General features: G+C 52.0%; 4 protein-coding genes and 1 pseudogene across 4 annotated transcripts; 4 read left to right on the forward strand and 1 right to left on the reverse strand.

The window, feature by feature from the left end:
• Nucleotides 1–391: 391 nt before the first annotated feature.
• Nucleotides 392–4077, forward strand: SAPIO_CDS7528 (uncharacterized protein; the record flags this gene model as incomplete). The annotated part of the gene is made up of 3 exons (XM_016789374.1): nt 392–486; nt 581–3698; nt 3781–4077. The coding sequence occupies 3 exons, from the start codon at nt 392–394 to the stop codon at nt 4075–4077; spliced, it is 3510 nt and encodes a 1169-aa protein (XP_016641201.1).
• A 607-nt stretch (nt 4078–4684) lies between these two features.
• Nucleotides 4685–5851, forward strand: SAPIO_CDS7529 (Ubiquinol--cytochrome-c reductase; the record flags this gene model as incomplete). Its single annotated transcript, XM_016789375.1, has 4 exons — nt 4685–4979; nt 5101–5189; nt 5282–5432; nt 5670–5851. 4 exons carry the CDS (start codon nt 4685–4687, stop codon nt 5849–5851), a joined length of 717 nt encoding a protein of 238 aa, XP_016641202.1.
• Nucleotides 5852–9427: 3576 nt separating this feature from the next.
• On the forward strand, nt 9428–10963 carry SAPIO_CDS7530 (uncharacterized protein; the record flags this gene model as incomplete). The annotated part of the gene is made up of 3 exons (XM_016789376.1): nt 9428–9955; nt 10030–10255; nt 10326–10963. The coding sequence occupies 3 exons, from the start codon at nt 9428–9430 to the stop codon at nt 10961–10963; spliced, it is 1392 nt and encodes a 463-aa protein (XP_016641203.1).
• Nucleotides 10964–11906: 943 nt separating this feature from the next.
• Nucleotides 11907–12665, forward strand: SAPIO_CDS7531 (annotated as a pseudogene; the record flags this gene model as incomplete).
• A 659-nt stretch (nt 12666–13324) lies between these two features.
• SAPIO_CDS7532 (Proline--tRNA ligase) lies at nt 13325–15096 on the reverse strand (the record flags this gene model as incomplete). The annotated part of the gene is made up of 2 exons (XM_016789377.1): nt 13325–14570; nt 14669–15096. The coding sequence occupies 2 exons, from the start codon at nt 15094–15096 to the stop codon at nt 13325–13327; spliced, it is 1674 nt and encodes a 557-aa protein (XP_016641204.1).
• Nucleotides 15097–15731: the final 635 nt, after the last annotated feature.

Raw genomic sequence — 15731 nt, forward strand, 5'->3', positions numbered from 1 at the left:
CAGCTCGATCTCTCTAATGCGTTTACGGCAGATCACTAGCGACAAGATATTATAGGTGTATATCTAAACAATTTACAAACGAAATCTAGAATAATTGTTTCTCAGAGCGTTCGCTCTGATTTTGTTGAAGCAGCGTGGTCGTTACAATCGAATGGATGTGTGTATGCAAATATCGGATTATTGCATTTCTGAAGCTTTTAACTCCGACGTCACATCTACCGCGATCCGTGATGCGGATCTCGAACCTTGAATTATTCAGACAACGGTAAGGTCGACTGTGTCCCCTCGCGCCCCGTATTTAGCGTCAGGACCCCTCCACTAGAGTTGAGGATGTCCTAAATCTTCATCACCCTGCCGATTCCTACCGACCCTATCTCCAATATTCGACAATATGGCGTATGTTGCGCCAATCCACAAGCCCACCAGCATTCGACATGCGATCAGTGCCCTGCTTCCCGGTATAGAAGGAAAGAGCCTGGTTCTAGCGTAAGTCTCACTCGCAGAATGACTCTACTCTCAAATTCGCGCTCTTGCGGCTCTATAGCTCTTTAATCTAACTCCTCGCGCGTGTGCTATCCAGGAAGTCGAATCGGCTCGAAATATGGAAGGTCGAGGATGATGGCATGGTCTTGGTTCACTCCAAAATCATATTTGGTGTCGTCACTGTACTTCAACGTCTCCGCCCAAAAGGGTCCGAAACCGACCTTCTCTTTGTGGGCACCGACCGCCAGGAGTACTTTACCCTGGCCTGGAACCCCACGAGACAGCTCCTCGAAAACGTTCAGGAACTTCATGATCAGTCCGAACCCCACATGCGAGAAGCTGAATGCCAATTCAAATGCGTCGTCGACCCGTCTGGAAGGTTCATGGCGCTCCATGTCTGGGAAGGTGTATTGAATATCAGCCGCCTCATAGATCGAGGAGACTCGAAGCATTTCATCAAGTTCTTGGAACAAGTGCGCCTGACCGAGCTCTTTATAAAGTCGAGCACATTCCTCTACAGCCAGACTGGCCCGAGGATCGCCTTTCTATACCAAACCCGCATTGACGAAGAGGACTCGAAGCTTGCCATATATCGCCTCACTGCCGATGATAGGCACGCCATCGCCGCCAAGTTCGAGCCTCGGGAGCGCCAACTTGACCTCACGGTCCCGGACAAACTTTCGAGAATTCTAATTCCAGTGCCAATCGTCGAAGATGAAAACAAACGGTACCATGTCCGGAACGTATCATCTTCGAGACGGGCCCAGCCGCATCTCGGTGGTGTGTTGGTTGTTGGGGAGACCAGTGTACTTTACGTCGATTCCCAGGATTTTACTACTGTAGAGTCCCCCTTGCCGGAGGGCGATTTATTTATTGCCTGGGGATCCTATGACGTGACTAGGTACTTCCTGGCTGATGATTTCGGCCGATTATTTCTCCTCACACTTACCACCGATGGTTCAGTTGTGACCGGAATTGAAGTCGCTCCCCTTGGCCCTGCTACCACTTCTAGGGCGTCCAGTCTGGTTTACTTGGGCGATTGCCTCCTTTTTGTAGGCTCGCACTATGGTAACTCCCAATTCATTCGCGTTGATGTCGATGCTCTCAAAGCAGAACCGGCAGCCACGCCCCCATCCTTCTCAAACAATGCCCCCATACTAGATTTTGTTATTATGGATATGGGTAACCGGGAAGGTGACAGTCAGGGCGGAAACTCATTTTCTTCTGGACAAGCGCGCCTCGTTGCAGGCTGCGGAGTGTTTGAATCTGGAAGCTTGCGAAGCATTCGGAGCGGTGTTGGCCTTGAGGACCTGGGCATTATCGACGACTTCAACCATGTCAAAGGGCTTTTCTCTCTGGCGTCAAACAGAGAAAATAAAACAGACATCTTGATCATCTCATCTATTACCGACACCCGTGTTTTTAGATTCGATAAAGACGGCGGGATTGAAGAGCTCACGTCGTTTCGCGGTCTGAAACTAGACCGGCGATCCATTCTGGTATCAGCTTTGCCCTCTGGCCAGTTACTCCAGGTCACATGCAACGAAGTCATCTTACTAGACACCGAAAGTGGTGTTGTCACCTCATCCTGGGAGCCGCCTAAGACGGGGGGCGATGAGGGCTCGCCGGACGCAACCGAGATCACTACTGCTTCCGCCAACGATGATTGGCTTCTGTTGTCGGTAAACGGCACGCAGCTCGTTTCACTCAGCCTGCGAGAGGAATTAAAAGCGGTTAGCAAAACGCTAAGTCCAATCACTGGGTCGGAAAAGGATGATCAGATAGCATGTCTACACGCATCTCCCACACTTCCAAACGTGGGTGTTGTGGGCTTCTGGAAATCAGCGTCCATCACTCTGTGTGATTTGAAAACCCTAGCGCCAATACATGGTGAGAGTATACCAAGGACGGAAGGCAGCGCATCGGTTCCCCGAGACGCTGTGCTGGTGCAAGTACACCCGCCTAACGTGTCTGGACCCACGCTTCTCGTTGCAATGGCCGATGGGCACGTTGTCACATTCAATGTGTCCAAGGAGGATTTCTCCCTCTCTGGGAGGAAATCTGTTATTTTGGGAACGCAGCCACCTCGGTTGCATATTCTTCCTGAGGCTGGTGGATTTTCCAATGTGTTCGCGACAACTGAACATGCTAGCTTGATTCATAGCTCGGAAGGCCGGCTTGTATATTCGGCTACAACGGCGGAAGATGCCATATACGTGGTGCCGTTCGACGCGGAGGCATACCCGCAGTCGATAATTATTGCGACTGGCACGCACTTGAAGTTATCACAGCTGGATACGGAGAGGAGGACGCAGATCAATGCGTTTCCGCTTGGAGAGACGGTGAGACGGCTCGCTTATTCGCCCACGCTCAAAGCCTTCGGTCTGGGATGTCTTGTACGGACTCTAACCACAGACCCCCCCGAGGAGCTTGTGCAAACTCGTATCTGCCTTGTAGATGAGGTTATGTTCGAGCTCCTTGGGGAGCCATACCTATTACCTACCCCCGATGGCCATGAATTTCCAGAATGCATCATCCGGGCAGAGCTTCCAGATGCCAGTGGAGAGCTGGTGGAACGGTTCATTGTAGGAACCAGCATCTCCGCAGACTCGACAACAGGCAATGCCCCTGCCCATGGCGGCCAAATCCTTGTCCTGGGGGTCGACAGTGATCGCAAGCTCTTTAAGGTGACTTCCAAACTCCTACAAGGTGCTTGTAAATCCTTAGGTGTTCTCGGAGACCGAATTGTCGCCGGCTTGTCCACCTCTGTCATCATCTACCGGTACATCGAGGAATCGAGCACGTCTGCACATCTCCAATCCTTGATTGCGTACCGAGCATCCACATATCCAATCGATATATGCATAAACGGAAATATAATTGGCGTGGCGGATGTTATGAAGTCCCTCACGCTCCTCGACTTCGAGCCCGGCTCTGGAAAAACGCCACCAAAACTACAGCTTCGAGCGAGACACCTCCAGCCAGTATGGGCTACGGCGGTCTGCCACATTGAGGATGAATCCTGGTTAGAATCCGACTCGGCCGGCAATCTCATGGTGCTAAGAGAGAGAACGGATGCGGTCCTAGAACAGGATCGCCAGAGGATGGAAATCACGAGTGCTTTGAACCTTGGGGAGCAGGTCAACAGAATCCGACCGTTGAACGTTATGTCGAGCAAAAATGCCGTCATCGCGCCGAAAGCCTTCCTCGGAACGGTAAGAGGCGGGCCCCATTGTTGACTTTTATGAAAGGCAATTGTGTGAGGAGTTCCATGTTGCTAATGTTTCTTCTTCTTAGGTTGATGGCGGGATCTATCTCTTCGGCACTATTTCCCCTCAGCATCAAGACCTCCTTCTAGCCTTCCAATCTAAATTGGCCAAGTTCGTTGAGTCACCTGGTGGTACAAACTTCACCTCTTGGAGAGAATCGAGGCAGAGAACTGAACATAAAGGCCCGTTCAGGTTCGTGGATGGTGGTTTCCTCGAGCTATTCCTAGATATGAGTGAGGAAACACAAGAATTGGTCTGTGAGGGTTTGGGTCCCAGCGTGGAGGATATGCGTAATCTTGTTGAGGAAATACGGCGGCTTCATTAATAGAAGAAGCACGGGCAACCAGCGGATCATAAGCAACAGATGTTCAATAGAACCCAAGCTAATATCGTCGCTGTCTGAGTATTCCTGCTGGGCAAGGGCCGCCTCTGAGAATAAACCCACTAAACCCACTAAATTCCATGACGACTGACCTCATTGATTCGGGGAGCAACAGTCTAGCTGCTATGCAACGGAATGTTTTCCCGAGCTTTCTTAGATATTATTCTCTCAAGCAACCCAATTCCCACTGCTGTGAAGCTGAAGCCTGACTTGAAGCTGTCAGCTGGACAAATGGAGACTTGAGAGCGGCAAATCTTCGGGATTTATGGCAGCACGGAAGGTCTTGTCCAATTGTTAGCCGGAAATATCCGGGTTCGTCTCGATTTGCATCGTACCACGACAAACCTAGCCAATCACAGGCGTTCAATTCGTGAGCTTTGACATGCCTCAGGCACCAAGGTCCAAAAATCATCATCCAAATCATTTTCGATGTGCAAAAGGGAAAAAGACCTCATCGAAGCCAAATAAACCTTCCACCGACGGACGACACGCTCCCCAAGCCCACCCCCCCGCAACACCAATTCCTTCCCGCCGTCTTCCCCAGTCCGCGATGGCGACTTTGACGAACGCATCCCGCGTCTGCCTCCGGGGCATGACGAAGCAGACGGCGCTCGCCTCGGTGCCGGTACGAGCGCTGGCCACCTCGGCAAGCCTTCAGGACTCCGCGGCGCCATCCGCGTACGGTTACCAGGCGACGTTCAAGGGCCAGAGCAAGGGCGCCCAGATCCCCAACTTCGGAAACTACATGTCCGATAAGGCTCCCGCTACCAACAAGCTGTTCTCGTACTTCATGGTCGGTGGTTTGGGTGCCATTTCGGCTGCCGGCGCGAAGTCGACCGTTGAGGGTAGGTGGCGTGATGGGAATGGATTGGCATCACAGCTTGAAGCAAGCTAGCCAATTGATGATGCATCGGGTGAATTAATGGACTCGGGAGCTAACGTGCGTTTTTCATTTGCGATTGACAGAGTTCCTGAAGAATATGTCCGCTTCCGCCGATGTCTTGGCCATGGCCAAGGTTGAGGTCGATCTCAATGCCATCCCCGAGGGCAAGAACGTAAGTCACGGCAACAATTCATCCCACCAATTATCAATATAATCAATCACATCCGGACTTGTTTTACTCACCGAATTCTTTTTTCGCTTCAGGTCATCATCAAGTGGAGAGGAAAGCCCGTTTTCATCCGACACCGAACCGAGTCCGAAATTGCCGAAGCCAACAAGGTCAACATCGCTTCCCTTCGAGACCCTGAGAATGATGCCGACCGTGTCAAGAAGCCCGAGTGGCTTGTGATGTTGGGTATGTCGCCCTGGTTCTTTGTCCGATCTGCTTTCGGCGGTGTCGCCCGTTCTGTCCACCTCGACTCACGGGTTCCTGTGAGGCAATGTTGCTGGACAAACGCTTCCTGCTTCACTTCCGAATCTAGATGGTGTTTCTTCTCCGTTGAGCAACTTGATTGCGCGAGAGATTCACTTCCTGCCGAACCTCCCTTTGAACTTGTCATTTTCACGTGATGCTAATACCGCCTCTTCATAGGTGTCTGCACCCATCTCGGTTGTGTGCCCATTGGCGAGGCTGGTGACTATGGTGGCTGGTTCTGCCCTTGCCACGGTTCTCACTACGATATCTCCGGACGTATAAGAAAGGGACCCGCTCCTCTCAACCTCGAAATCCCCGAGTACGAGTTCCCCGAGGACGGCAAGCTGGTTATTGGTTAAGAGAGAAAAAGACATCGCTGTATAATATCTGTCAAAAACGGAAGACTTATCTCCCAGGACTTCATTGCGAATAGAGCTTTCCTTTTTTTATTGTCTTTACAAACCAGCTTTTCTCGATCTCACGACACAAACATGGCGAGTGGTGGCATGTGTCGAAATCTATTTTCGAGACTCAGGCGTGGATACTAACAACCCTGCGAGGACTGTATAAACCTTGCGGGATGTATTTTCTTATTGACCTTTGAACATTTCAAGAGCATCAAGAGATTTTCATATTTGATTACAACCCTCCTGTCGCTTGGCGACTGATTTCGTACCGACACCGATACCGATGGAAAGTAGTATCCTATCGATTTGATGATGTTCGTTTGCCGATCTCTGCAAGCCAAGATGATTGCATAAGTATTATCTATGCCCTCAAGGTCGTCGAGTCGCCCACGGCTCTGGTTAAGCATGCTACAAGAGATCGAATCTTAAACCACTTTCGAGTTTTACCTGGGTCTATCAGTGATCGCGGTCAAATCTAAACCTTATCCTTAAGATGTGAGCAAGTGCGTGGTCATGGACTTTCTCTTTCGAATATGAATGGCTGGGCAGGGGTTGACGCATTGCCGTATGAAACTGAAGGCGTCCAGCCGAGGAAGATCCGGCCCAGACATCAGAGGAAAGTGGAATTGAGGACGCAAACGATCCTATTAACCTTTTGCCTTCTTCTCTTTGGGTCCCTGTAAATCTCCTGGTCGAAGTGCAGGGTGAGAGGAGAGTGGCTAGCTCGAACCAGAGGCCTTAGTCAGAGTCTACTTTTCAACGGGTCAAGGGGGCTAGAGAGAGTAGAAGTGAAATATGCTGCTTCACACGCGTGGGTTGGATCTAACGGGTTATATGTCGATCAGGATGAGGCTGTTATTGTGCAACAGAAGTGATTGATGCCCTGGCACTATCGTGCGACAGGGTTAGCTCCCCCCACGTCATTAGGCATGATGGCATCCGTCCAGAGACTACTATTAACTATCGAACATTACCGAGGTACCCCGAACGGAATCTCTGGTCCATGGCTCTAGCGATTCGTTGGCGACTGGTATACACGATTTCGTCAAAGCTAACGTATTTAGGCGAGAAGACCCTTCTCCGGTCACAGTATCATCTAGATCAGACGAAAGAATGAAACACCGGGGAAGTATCTATCCTAGATTAGCAGGACCATGTCAAGACTTGAGTAGGTAGGCTGGCATAGCGTCTGGGGAAGTTGATCTGGGGCATGGGCTCTTCCGCCCATCTAGTCATATTAGGATCATCCTCTTACACGCTGGTTAACATGTGGTGCGACCTCAAGAGAGCATGATAGGGTCCATGTCCCATAAGGGAATCTTGTACGAGGTGGGATTTTGCTGGGTCCCAAGGATCTATGGGCAGAGGAGCAGTCAATCTCATCAGATCTATAAGGCTACATACGTACTCGATGGCCCCTGCGAACGACCCTCCACTTCCCTCGAACCATGTCAACTTGAAGAAAGCAACCCTACCCCAGGTATCGGTATCGAAACCATCAAGATGGGGGTCAGAAGCAGTGGAGGAAAGGAGCACGGATTCACGGACATATTTCTGAAGCCTGGACAAAACAGGGCCTGGTCAAAGAAACGGGACAGATAAAGTATGGACGGAAACACAATTTATGGGTCAATGAGGAGCCTTGGCAACGCCAGAAAGTTCTGGACTTGTTCCTGGGTCAGGGGCTTTCGCGCGTCTACCCAAGGGCAGATGGGTCTGTGGGATGCGTCAATGCTCGAGGGAATGCCGTACAGGGGCGCAAAGAGGGATTGACGTCATCAGCTGATATGTGGTAGGCGTAGAAGCCTTATTGAGGCTCGGAAAAGATCATGATGAGGATGGTAAGGTCGCCATCGATAGGAAGGGTCCGGCTTCGGGTCCCGAGATCTCGAGATACCTTGACCTCTTTGTGTGCACATAGGGGAAAAGTGTTCTACCGCCAAAATTCAACTTCGCAAAACGACTCAACCGGCTGTATGGCGAATGAAGAAAGTGAGTCAATGAATACGGTCTATCGTTTCTGCCTGCGTTGTCATCGTGCGCATTCTGAGGTGGGATGAGAGTGTTGCAGGGGACGTCACAAGAAATCTCCGAGTGTTTCGGCGAATGTTTGCACCTGGCACCAACAAAGTCAGGATGAAGACTGGATCGAAACTGCAGATTCCAGACAAGAGGAGAGACGAAGGCCCGAGTGTCCATTGACAAGACCGGGGCCAGGGCCAGGGCGATGTACTTGTATGGAGACAAGGATTGGATGGAGGAGCTGGGGAAGAGCGTTTACCTATTCAGCAGGTGCCTCCGGCTCATACTAATCCAACAAAACGACAGTGCGGGGGTTGCAATCCGCTCGAAGAAGGTGCGGTGGAATCTCGATCAATTGTGGCAGCTGCAGGTCCAGAACTGCCCCGGGCTTCCAGCCAATCACACGCCCAGTCAAAAGCGGCTTGAGCTTGTTGAGACGTCTGTTGCACGAAACACCGTCTGATCGGACAAGATCTCCGACAGAACCGAAGAGTCTTCCTCCCATCTTCCTTAGGAAACCTCAAAATTCTTCAAGCTACGGATTGCCTACGGATTACTCTCGGTCACACTTTTATTCTGCCAGTAGTGATTTTGAACCAATCCGAGACAAATTTGATGAGGAGACTGGGTACATATTTCGCCGTGGCCAAGCTTTCTTCTTGACGATGCCTGTTCAGCTGGAAGCGACCAGACGGGACAACCGGGAGACCGGCATCTCGAGAAATATCTCGTGGATATACGACATAGGTTCGAAATACTAATGGGGTCTTCGCAATGGAGTACCGTGATCGGCCTCCATTCTCATCATTTTGACTCGGGTCGAGGTCAATGGCAAGCGCCCATGTTATTATTACACCTGCGAAATATAGTCGCTCAAAGTCTTGCCAAAACTAAAGCCCATCAATCTCTCAGCTTGCCTCTTTACGCACGGAACATTCTCTTCTACGAGTAGGAACGAGTAGGAAGTTTTGGCGGCATGCGCACGCGGTCAGTGATGCGACGGCGACCCTCGGAGCTGGAGGAGCCGATGTATCCCCACCCCAACTTCCTCAGTCCAGGAAATGCCAAGTGAATCAACACTCCCCCCTCGCTCGTCCACTTGCCTTCTTATGATCGCCGCCAATGGACCTCATGGATAGCGGAGCCGTGCCAAGGGTCGTCATGAGACACCTGTACAAGAGACCGTTTCGCTTGCCATGAGATCCGCCATCCGGCGCTCCCTTCATCTCAGGGTCTGTCCCGTGTCTCGATAAGGTTTGTATAAAGACTTCCCGTCCTGCCAGCGATCGCCTCAAGCCTCACATCTTCTTTCCTCTTCTCCACCAGTCACTCATTCCTGTCGTTTTCGGGCCCAGTCTCTCTCATTCTTCTTCGCTTAGTTCTGTGAACTTTTTTTTTTTTCTTTCTCTCCATTCCTTTCGTTGTTCAAACAGCAGGGCCGGCCTCTCCTTTTTGGACCCTCTTACTTCTTATCTTATTTATTTTATACCAACTTCAGTCCTCACAATGAAGCAGTCTGCCGCTATCTTGGCCGCCCTTGTGGCCTTCGCCGCCGCCGAGGTCCCTCAGGAGAAGTCGCATCAGTCCATTATCACTGCCACCCAGAACATCCTCCAGCTCAACAACCGTTTCAACATTGTTGACCCCGTCTTCGGTCTCCTCGGTGCCGCCGCCGCCGCCGATGGTGCTGGTGACGTGACCAATCTGGACTGTCTCCAGCAGATCATTGCCGACGAGGCTTTCACCAACGCCCTCGCGCTCGACGACGAGAATGAGCGAATCACTGGTCTCGCCAATGCCCTGCTCTACCGTGCCCTTGAGAAGAACACCGGCTCCGTCGGTCTTGCTAGCGTGGACTGCAACGAGACTGCCAACAACGCAGAGATCGCTGCCATCTCTCAGCACCAGGATCCTGCCTCCGACAACGCCCAGCAGATCAACAAGGACATCGTCCTCAACCTCGCTGTCCAGCTCGCGAGCGTTGGTGCTGACCCCACCTTGGCCCTTCTGTCCGGCACTTTCACCCCCGGTGATGTATGTAGCTGCTATTACTCCCCCCGCCCCCCGCCCCCCGAGTCAAGTGAAACGAGCTAATCGATGACATTCAGGTCAACGACCCCACCGGCGCTGGCAACACTTGCGACGACGACGATGCTGTCGGCTGCATCTTCACCAAGAACTTGATCGTCGCTGATGCCACCATTGATGAGATCAACCAGGCCGTTTCTGACGCCATGGGTGCTGGTGCTCCTCAGGCCGACGCGGATGCGGCTGAGAACCTGGACGTCTTGGCTGCCCAGATGGCTTCCGGTCAAGTCTCTGCTGCCGCTTCTGGTAAGGACGCTCAGAGCTTAGACATACACATGGCGAGGTTGTTCACTACTAACACTGTTAATGTCACTAGACTCTTCCTCGGAGGCTTCGGCTAGCGCTTCCAGCGACGGTGCCAGCAATGGTGCTAGCGCCTCTGCGTCTGGCAATCTCCAGGCCTTCAGCGGCAACCTCGGCGGCGCTGCCCCCGAGGTCCGCGACTCTGGCGATGCCAACCGCCCCTTTGAGACCAATGGAGTGACCTTCCAGAACATTGGCGCTGCCATCCAGCGATCCTGTGCTGTCCAGCATAACGCCTGTGCCAATGCTGCCAACTCTGGCCAGATTGATGCCAGCGTTTCTGACTGCGATGCTCAGGAGGATCAGTGCCTTGCCCAGGGTAACCTTGCCAAGGTCAAGCGCGGTAAGATTGTCAAGCTCCGACAGGCCGGTGCTCTTGACTTTGGCTCGTGCTCTGACCCCACTATCCAGTTCGCCGAGGGTCTCGACGGTCGTAAGGAGGCTGCCTTCGCCCCCAACAACAAGGGTGACTTCAGCCAGGGCTCCGCTCTCAACATCAACATCATCACCAGCTTCATCTGCGGAAGGCTCCGAGACTCTTGCAAGGCTGATGATGCCACGATTCAGGCATGCGAGACTGGCCAGGCTGCCGCTCAGGGACAACAAGGCCAGGCCGCAGCTGATGCCTTCAATGCCGCCCTCGGCCTCTAAGCCGTTGGCTTCTTGTTTCTCCATAACTTCCTTGATTGAGTGGCCTTAACAACTCGAGTCAATTTACCTGGTTATTGTTTCTCACTCTTTCATCCTTCTTATATACATTTTCCCCTGTTTTTCTAACCTTAGTTGTCGCCTTTCCCTTCTCATAGCGTTATTTTATGTTCCTTTTCTTTAACCTGTTTTCTTCTTTTCCTTTCAACCTTTTCTTTTAGCGGAGAGAGAAAAAAATGAGTGCAAATTGGCTCCAACAACAGGAAAGAGGCGACTGCAGAAGCAGCAGGGGGACTATCTGCCAGATGTTCTCCCAAGTCCCTCGTACTTGTATTTGTAGTGATGAGGTAAACGGACTTTTATGTCGAGACAACCAATCTTAACGTCTCTAGGTGGAGGGTTGTAAAATTGGGTAATGGAAACGTTTTTCTTCAAGACATTCTTCCTCCAAAATCCAACAGTAGTTGTGGTTGTGTACCTATCCCTCCCTCACTATAGCAGAGATTCTGAGCCGAGCGGCCTGTAGATCTGCCGCGCATGAGTAGCCCCTGAGAGGATCTTACCAGGGAGCATGACGGAAATGTAGGCGGGCTATCCCTCTAGGGAATCCGGTATTACAGGAGTCAAAGCTTGGTTCCTGAAATTTGACCAGCGAGAGGGAGGTGGGCAACATGGTGATTATGAACACTCAACTAACGCTCCGGGACAAGATCCTTTGGGTATGCCGTTTGTGCGATCCTTGGGTTACAGGACTGTAACTTACGAATTCTGAAAGCCTAACTTGCTGTCACGAGGGAGAGTGGCACGAGGGAGAGTGGCACGGATGAATATGCTCTCATCCAAGCTTACTCCAATCCATCAAGGCACCACACCACCTTTCTGGATAGATGGGCTACGTGAGCAGCATCCACAGATTCGACATATTTGGCCAGCAAATCCGCCCATCATGTTTCACACGCGCGGCGAAATCGTAGCTGTCCTGACGGACTATTACCAATATCTCAGCCGTATTAATCTTTCACCCGAATCTATTATCTACCCTCCCAGGGGCGGTTGGCCTTCCATCACCGCAGAGCCCATGGGATCCTTGAACAGGGCCGATGAGGTCGTCGACCTCCTAAAACACCTGCCATATGTCAGTGATAAAAACGGTAATGAACCAAGCATTCTCCCAGAAACAAACTGCGTGGACTACACTTCCGAGCCCGTTCAAAACGCTATCCAGGACAATGGTGGTAAATGGATTGTGGAACCGGGCGAATCCACACCTCCCGATTGCGTCTGTCTGGCACACGGGCGACGTCACGCCTACAGCGTCTTTCTCAACGTCACCCATGGCACCATCATCTGGTATAGCAACAAAGGAGACCAGCAGAATCGGGACTACGACATGGGCAGGGTCCTCGACGAAGATTCACCGAGACACGCCCTGGATGAGGACTTTGAGCTGGTCCATGAGCCAACTTATTACCTTAAGTACTTCTTCGGCGAGTTCTGCAAGAAGAAGATCAACGAGATAAACTGGCTCCCTTGCGTGGATGGCGAGATCAGGGAGATGCACCCGGAACTGTCTCCTTCGATGGAACACAGAGTTTTTCAACAATATCTCCGCGACTCGGGGTTTCCTGGGAATGGCCATGGCGGAGGATGGGATCGAGAGAAATACACGAGTCTTTGCTACGAGTATATCACGCGGACGGCGTAAAGGGACACCTAGGACGGGAACGGACATGCAGGAGGTGAAGATACCGAGTCTATAAAACAATACGCGAGACGACTTACTCCTTACACTCTAAAAGAGAGCCCCGCCCGGAAAAGTTTGAATATTGGTGCTAAGATGGAGTCGGCGGCACGAGATCTTGACCCTAATTCCTTCCGTCCGCAGTTTTAACCCATACACGTAGAGTGGGTAGTCGTGCGATTCGTCGTATGTTTGGAACACTTTTCCAGGTCCGGCTGGTGGTCTCTTTAAACTGCCCACTATATCGCCATTGGGGCATGGATTGCAATTAAACCAATATCGCCGGGCTAACAGGGATAGGGAGCAGAGCATCGTGCAACCTAGAAGGTGGGCTGTTTGGGCGATAGATGCTAGAGATTTTGGACTTTACTGTTGTCAAGAGGCCCGAAACCTGCCGGAGAATGGTGGAAGGGCTGAAACTCATGTTTATAAAAACAAGGAACAAGGCAAGGATATCAAGCTATGTAAACACAAGTCGTGGTATTGAAATGAACAAGTCGGCTAATGAACAAAGCGTCAACGTCGTTAACGTGCATGGTCACACCCCCACTTGCCCGATAAATCCCCCCTTTTCCCCGCCTGCTTTCCCTCCGTAACGCCTTCTCGCTGCTACCAACCTGAGATTAGTAGCTGCGTCCAAACATACACCACTTCTCCGCTTTCCGGTTGCACTCGGGATTGAGGCACTTCGTCTCGCCGGGGACAAGGCCCTCGGGCTGCTCGAAGGGAATGCAAAGACTCTTCATGCCCATAGTGGGGGCCTTGGGAGCGCCGTTCGCGTCGGTGCCCTCCTCGGGCTTGCCGGCCGTGAGCTCCTTTATTCTGTCCTCGCACTGGCCGTCGAGACAGAAGGGGATGATGACGACGTTCTTGGCATCGAGGGCGGGGACGACCTCGTCCCAGTTGGTGATCTTGAGGCGATGCTCGCGGTAGGCCTTCTCGGCCTTGTTGTAGAGGTCCTTCTGGATCGTCTCGAGAAGCTCGGGAACCTTAGTGGCGACCTCGTCGATGGCGAAAGTACCCTTCTCACCAGTGTCGCGCCTCGCCCAGCTGACGACGTTCTTGGCCGAGTCCTTGGGGCCGAACTCGATACGGAGAGGGACACCCTTGAGCTCCCAGTCGTTGAACTTCCAGGGAGGGGTGTATCCTTCCCTCAAGTCCGCCTCGACGCGGACGCCGGCCTTGAGCAGTGTCTGCCTGATCTCCTCTAGCCTCTTCTCGAGGTTCGCCTTCTCCTCAGCAGTAGTATTCTTCGTGATACCGAGGGGGATCAAGACAGTCTGAATCTTGGCGATGCGAGGGGGAAGTACAAGACCCTTGTCGTCACCGTGAATCATGATCATGACACCGATGACTCGGGTGGACAAACCCCACGAATTCTGCCACACGTTTATATGCTTGCCCTTCTCGTCAGGGTCCTCGACCTTGATATCGAACATCTTGCTGAAGTTCTGGCCCAGGCAGTGAGAAGTGGCACCCTGGATACCTCGTCCATTGGAAGGAATGTATCCCTCCACCGTCGTGGTGTAGTAACCACCCGCAAACTTTTCGTTCTCAGTCTTTCGGCCGCGAACAACGGGAACTGCGAGAAGCTCTTCGTAGACGCGGGCGTAGAGCTCGAGAATCTCGAGGACTTCCTTGCCAGCGAGTTCCTCGGTGAGATGCGCGGTGTGGCCCTCCTGCCAAAGGAACTCTCGCGCACGGAGGAAGGGGGTAGTCTGCTTCGCCTCCCATCGGACGACGTTGTTCCACTGGTTCAGACGGAAGGGGAGATCCCTATGCGTCCTGATCCACTTCGAGTAGTAAGGGTACATGACGGCCTCGGAGGTAGGACGAACAGCAACGGGGACCTCGAGATCCTTGTCGCCACTAGGACACATGAGGCTATTAGCGTTTTCGTCCCCAAAACAAAAAGAAAATAGGCAAAAAGAATATGTTAGGTGTGCCAGGTGGGATTTTAAACGTACGCTTTCGTGACCCAGGCAAGCTCAGGAGCAAAACCATCAACGTGATCCTTTTCCTTCTCGAAAGACGTCTGCGACAAGAACATGGGGAAACTCGTCTCCTCGACACCCATGGCCTCGATGCGGTCCTGGAACCAGTTTCGGATAACACCCCAGACGTACATCGCCGAGGGACGTAGGATGTAAAAGCCGGAGATCTCGTTGTAGTAATCGATCATTTGGGCCTTTAGGACGACCTCCTGGTACCATTGGGGAAAGTCATCGCTCTTGGAGACCGTGATACCGATAATGTTATCGGCCTTCTTGGTTTGCACGGGGAGCGCAGCCTGCTTCGCGACCTTGGCGGCTTTATCAGCAGCCATCTTGGCCTGCTTCTCTGCCTTCTTCAGCGCGCTCTTGGAAGGGCCTTTGGATTCAGCGGCGTCGGCCATGGTGTCGGTAGGGAGGGCGTGGGTGGATTGAGACTCGTGTTGTGTTAAAGGTTGGGTTTCAAGGTGGGGTTACAGTTGACGATAAGGGCAGAAAATGTTCAGAGGGGAAAGAGGCGACCGGGGTATCGACGATAGTCTAGTGACCACTGACAACGCGATTCTAGTTTGCGAATAAAAAGGGAAACTACGAGGGATGGCATCCGTCGAAAAATCCAGGGGCGAGGGAAAAAAGTTAGGCGGAATTTATCAATTAGCCCCCAAGTATAATATTGAAAAAACCCTATTTGAGACAAGCGGAAAGAGTCACTTTTGTCTCAGGGAGTCAAATGAGTCAAGCGCCAAACGAATTGACCTCTGGGATTGTAGTGCTGTGGTGGAGGGGTAAATTCCATATTTCCAGTGTCCCGCCTGCGCCCCGCGCTAGGCCAGACCAATCCAGCCCAAACCTAGCGATGTCAGCCACATCCAGGGCGGGGTAGTGCATGTGGCAAGGACCTGTAGATCTGTGGCTGATGCTTTGCTGCAGGCTGGCAAACACTGATGACCACTTTAACACTGTGAGAAGGGGCAAAAAGTCATTGATTTTATTGGGGAAAAGTTCGCCGCACCGCCAAAAATAGTAGAAAGCTCTCGAA

The sequence above is a fragment of the Scedosporium apiospermum genome (assembly GCF_000732125.1).
Source record: "Scedosporium apiospermum strain IHEM 14462 chromosome Unknown SEQ_SAPIO_0110, whole genome shotgun sequence".
Lineage (NCBI taxonomy): Eukaryota > Fungi > Ascomycota > Sordariomycetes > Microascales > Microascaceae > Scedosporium > Scedosporium apiospermum.